Here is a 4,854-nt window from a genome sequence, read left to right as displayed (position 1 = left end):
AACGGAACCCCATGCTGGAGGACTGAGGGGACAGCTATTTAACAGTCCAGATTGTACTCTGGGTAACATCACAGACACTCATTATGACAGAGCCTCTTACAACACAGAGAAAGTAAATCCATGTCCCAGAAATCGAAGACTCCAGACAGAGGGCAAGTGTCCCTGGCACTGCTTCTTGCTGACAGAGAGGTTCAGAGACAGTGCGAGAATCCTGGGGAAGCTGGGAACAGGAAGCATGGGCTGGCGGGGCTCGGTGGAGAAAGGGAACAGGAAGGGCAGGGATATTACTGAATCCAGGATCTCAGCAGTACTAGATGACAGGATAGCACATAGTGCAGCCCATTGGAAAACACAATCCCAACTATACATACAAAATGATGGGATCTAAATTAGTTGTTTCCACTCAAGAGATGGATCTTGGAGTCACTGTGGATAGTTCTCTGAAAACATCCACTCAATGTGCAGCAGCAGTGAAAAAAAGTGAACAATGTAGGAAATAATTAAGAAAGTGATAGATATGACAGAATATCTCATAGATCATATTTGTAAAAACAGCAAATAAATCCATGATACACCCACATCTTGAATACTGCATGCACATGTCACCCCATCTCAAAAATAGATATATTGGAATTGGAAAAGGTTCAGAAAAGGGCAACAAAAATGATTAGGGGTATGGGACAGTTATGCCAGACCTAACCCCCAGTTTCACTTGAGCAAACAGGAGATATTTGACACTGTGCAATACGGCTCCTGTGCTCTGTTCCCAAAGTGTTCTGCAGCAGAGGAGGGTCTCTGGTATTATGTGTGTCACTGGCCTATTGGGGTGATGCTGAAACTGGACAGGGTACAGATGGCATTGTGGGGGTGGAGTGAACCTTCACTCTTCATTTCCCCTTCCAAGAACAGAAGGGACAGGAACCCTTACCCAGCGAGGTCACAGTCTCATAGTTCTCCTGCATGACATCCCAGTAGAGGGCTCTCTGAGTGGGGTCCAGCAGAGCCCACTCTTCCCTGCTGAAATACATAGCCATCTCCTTCAAGGTCACCAGCCCCTGAAAGAGTAAGAGTCCAACATTAAGGACTTGCTGCCCCACTCACAGCGCCACTATTTGTGGCAGAGAAGAGTGAATCAAATGGAAGCTCTGGGTGGATCATAGTCAGGAGAGTCCCACCTCGACCTGGCTCAGAGTATCCAGCAAATGCCAGGGTGAGGGGATGAAGAGAGAGCCCCTTATCTCTCCCAGCATATCCATCACCCCCCTACTGACTGATACAGGAGATGGAGCCCCTAGCAGGGTCCAGGGAGAGCTCGCTGGTAGGATGCCCAACACCCTCCTCATTGTGAGGAGCGGGATATGAAGGGAGAGGCAGCTCCAAGAAGCCTGACTCATGGGTGTCCCCTTTATATCTCACAGCAGCTGATGGTTAATGAGGTCAGGCTCCAGCACTAGGAGTCTGGTCACTTTGACTAGCTCCATGTAGGTGGGTTATTTTCTCTCTTCACAAATTAGGGCATTTCCACCTCCAAACCTCCTGGGTCTGTTCCTAGAATCTAGGCCACTTAGTAAATAATTCCCAGCAGGTCTGCCACACCCTGGCCTCCTCCGTTTCCCACGCTGTGAATTTCCTGCCCCGCTCCAACCTCCAAACCAGACTCTGCAAACCTTCCCACCTCTGGTGTATTTGCTCTCCCTTTCCTCCAGCAGGAACCCACCAGCAACCCCCCGATAATCTCTACCTGGACTGACTCCACTGCAGCCATTTCTCTTCCCTGTCCCACGCCAGGCTGGGATGAGCTGGAGCAAAACATTCTGCAGCCTGTCTGGGGGAGAAGGGCAGTTGTGGGCGTTTCAGAACCGGTTTTAGTTAATTTCACATCACAATTCCCCCAGGCCCTTTCCCTGCAGACAGACACCCTAGATTCTGTCATGCTGGGAAATGCTCAATCTGTTTCTTACAATTTAGACCTGGCCCCTCCTGCCAGGCTAAGTCCACAGACACATTTTTAACCTCCCTTCTCTCTCCCCTCACCCCTTCTCTGAACACAAGGCTAGAAAAGAGCAGAACCAAAGGAGTCACTGTGGGGGATTCCCTCAGACACTGACCCCACGGCAGCCACACCCCAGCAGGGGGAATATGGAGTCAGGAACTGGCTTTTGCTCTGTCTGATCCTTGTTTTGTTCACTGGAAAGTGCTTCTGCCCCAGGATGCAGCAATACATGTGTCTGGGTGGACTAGAGAGCTGGAAATCTCTCCCCCACATTCATTTCTCCCACTGCCCCTTTCAGTCTCTCCTTCCCCTGTCCTCTCTCCCTGCCCCTCTGGCTGGGACAGTCCCATTCCTGGGGGCTTTGCTCTCCCATGGCTGGATTTCCTCCTGGCAACCGCTAATGGGAGGAGAAATGAGGTGGTGTTGTTTGTGCAGAGTCACTTTCTTGCCAGACCCTAGGACATTCCCTGAGATCTTTCAGTTACCTGGAGACTCTGGCTCAGAATTTAGTAGTAACAGGGCCCAGGACTGCCCTAGGGGGCTAGGACCAGCTGCAGAAAGTCATCCCCTGGGCCGGGCAGAGAAGAAGCTTTAATTAAGGTCACTTCCCAGCACAGAGCCCCACTGGGGGAGCAGCAGCTGTCAAGCCTGGTCTCCCAGATCACAATGGAGGCTGCAGCATCTGACCCAGGAAGCTGAACCCCAATATCCTGAGCACAGAGGGACAGAGTGTATGAGCAGCTTCCCTCCTTTAGCTCTCTGGGGAGAGCAGCTAATGGGAGCTCCTCCTCACAGGGAGAATGGCTGATCTCATTTGACCCACTGTCCATCTGGAATCACTCCTTGTCTTTCCATACAGTGACTCTGAATTAACAACGGTCTCAGTGACACCGGATTTCAGAAAGAATGAGTTCAGAACGCTGTGGAAAAGACCATCGTGTGGCAGTGCTGACTCCCTTCCCACCACCCTCACCCCCGCAGATCTAGGACAAGGACTGGGGGCAAAAATTTTCCAAACGGAACCGAAAGTTCCTGCAGTTTTCAAAAGAGGAGAAAAGTAAATTCTGTGATTTCACACTAACAGTGTTTGCTAAGTGGACAGAAAGTTATCACAGTGACAGGGCACGTGACTGGGGAATGGACTTGGTGAACTGGTGACTAGGAGCCAGGACTCTGGTACAAGTTTACCAGATAGAAGGATCATGGTTAGCAGCAGCCCCCAGACACCCCCTAGTACCCAGAGCCCAGACGCCCCAGCCAGGGGCCCCAGACACCCCCCAGCCAGGATCCCATCAGATATTCCCTGGGACGCAGCCCCCAGAGTCCCTGGCCAGGGACCCCAGATACCCCTCAAAGCACCACCGGCCAGAGAACCCCCACCACACCATGATTGCCAGGTTGGGAATCCCAAAGGGTTCCCCCACCAAGAGCCCCCAGCAGCCAGGGACCCCCTCAAGGGACCCCCCCACTGGGAACTCAGTCCCTCACTGCCTGCTTAGGAACTTCCCCACCCTCCAGAATGATCTACCCTGACATTTGCCTGGGACCCCCTCCTCTGCCCAGTGTGACCCCCTGATGCTTTACAGTGCGAACCATCACTCTGCTTCCCTGGCATGCCCTCACCTAGTGCCAGGGATCCCCTCCCCCAGCTCTGTGCACTGGGCATGGCAACAAAACCAGGAAGCAGCGGGGGAAGCACAGACAGAACCCCTGGCACAGAACCAGGCTCCCTCTAACCCTCTGTCCCGCCTCCCCAAGAGACACCCACCCCCACAGTTCTGCAGCCACCAGGCCCCCAGAGATACTCACCTCGAGGACCAATAGCCTCAGGGATGGGCACATCAGAAGCACCACCCCCGAAAACCCCAAACCTCCACAACCCACCAACCTGACTAGGGTACCCCCTGACCAGCCACCCAGAGGCCTCCCCATACCACAATGCCCCTTCAGCTGCAATCTCCCCACACAGACACCTTCCCTGCCCCTGCAAGTGTTACCTCACAGAGTGGGAGAAGTGGCTAGAAAGTTAACACCACCTCCTGCTGGCCAGTCACACAGGCAGAGGGAGCCTGGGGAGTGCTTCTTTAACAGGAGAATGGAAGGCCTGGAGGGCAAGAAAGATCCACGGGCTGTCACTAGCAAATAATGACCACCATGGATCCACCCCAGAGGCGGCTGCATCTTAGCACATTGGGAAACAACCCATCATATTCAATTAGAAATAAAACAACTAGAGAGAAGTGGGGCAAATGTTTGGGGTATTTTATATCAATCTTTGAGACAGGCAGAGAGAACCCTGTCACAAACGACACTTGATAACATGAGAGAAAACCACCAAGATCGGAGGGGATTTGATGTTGCTATTAAATAACTAGTGGAAAGGGGGGACTCTTGGACTGGATTTTATATGACTGTCCAATACATAAACAGAATGTGATGGTCCCCCCCGGCCACGGGGCAACCATTCACGTGAGCAGCTCAGAGTCCTTTGAGGAGCTGATTTAAGGGCGGGGGGGAGCTGGAAGGCTCCCTGGACAATGGAAGGGGGCCGCAGGGGAATTGGGAAATGGTGTCTGGGCAGTCCCCATGGGGGATGTGCTCCTCCCTTCCCTTCCATGCCCTGGCAGAGAACGGGAACCTCATCCCATCCCACTCCAGTGGGAGCCATGTTCTGGGGAATGACCCAGGGGAAGAATTTCCCATCCAAACAAGGACAAGTCGCTGCAGATAAAATGGGTGGGAAAATCCACCCCCCATCAGAGAGATTTTAAATTGACATTTGAGAAGTATGGAGAGAAAAGGGAAAATCAGAGGCAATTAGAGAGCTGATCATTGGGGGGGGGAGGAGAATCTCCCTGGAT

General features: G+C 52.4%; 1 protein-coding gene across 1 annotated transcript in view; it reads right to left on the bottom strand.

Annotated features, from left to right (window-relative positions):
- LOC127053669 (zinc finger protein 707-like) overlaps positions 1-1,014 on the bottom strand; it is a 551,605-nt gene extending 550,591 nt beyond the window's left edge. The window contains exon 1 of the mRNA XM_050958757.1: positions 929-1,014. Within this exon, the coding sequence (XP_050814714.1) occupies positions 929-962 (34 nt within the window). The 5' untranslated portion in view covers positions 963-1,014. The remainder of the gene's footprint in view (positions 1-928) is intronic.
- Between the last annotated feature and the right edge of the window lie 3,840 nt (positions 1,015-4,854).

Source organism: Gopherus flavomarginatus, chromosome 6 (assembly GCF_025201925.1).
Source record: "Gopherus flavomarginatus isolate rGopFla2 chromosome 6, rGopFla2.mat.asm, whole genome shotgun sequence".
Lineage (NCBI taxonomy): Eukaryota > Metazoa > Chordata > Testudines > Testudinidae > Gopherus > Gopherus flavomarginatus.
Note: the sequence above shows the minus strand (reverse complement) of the source record. Positions and strands in the feature narration are given on the sequence as shown.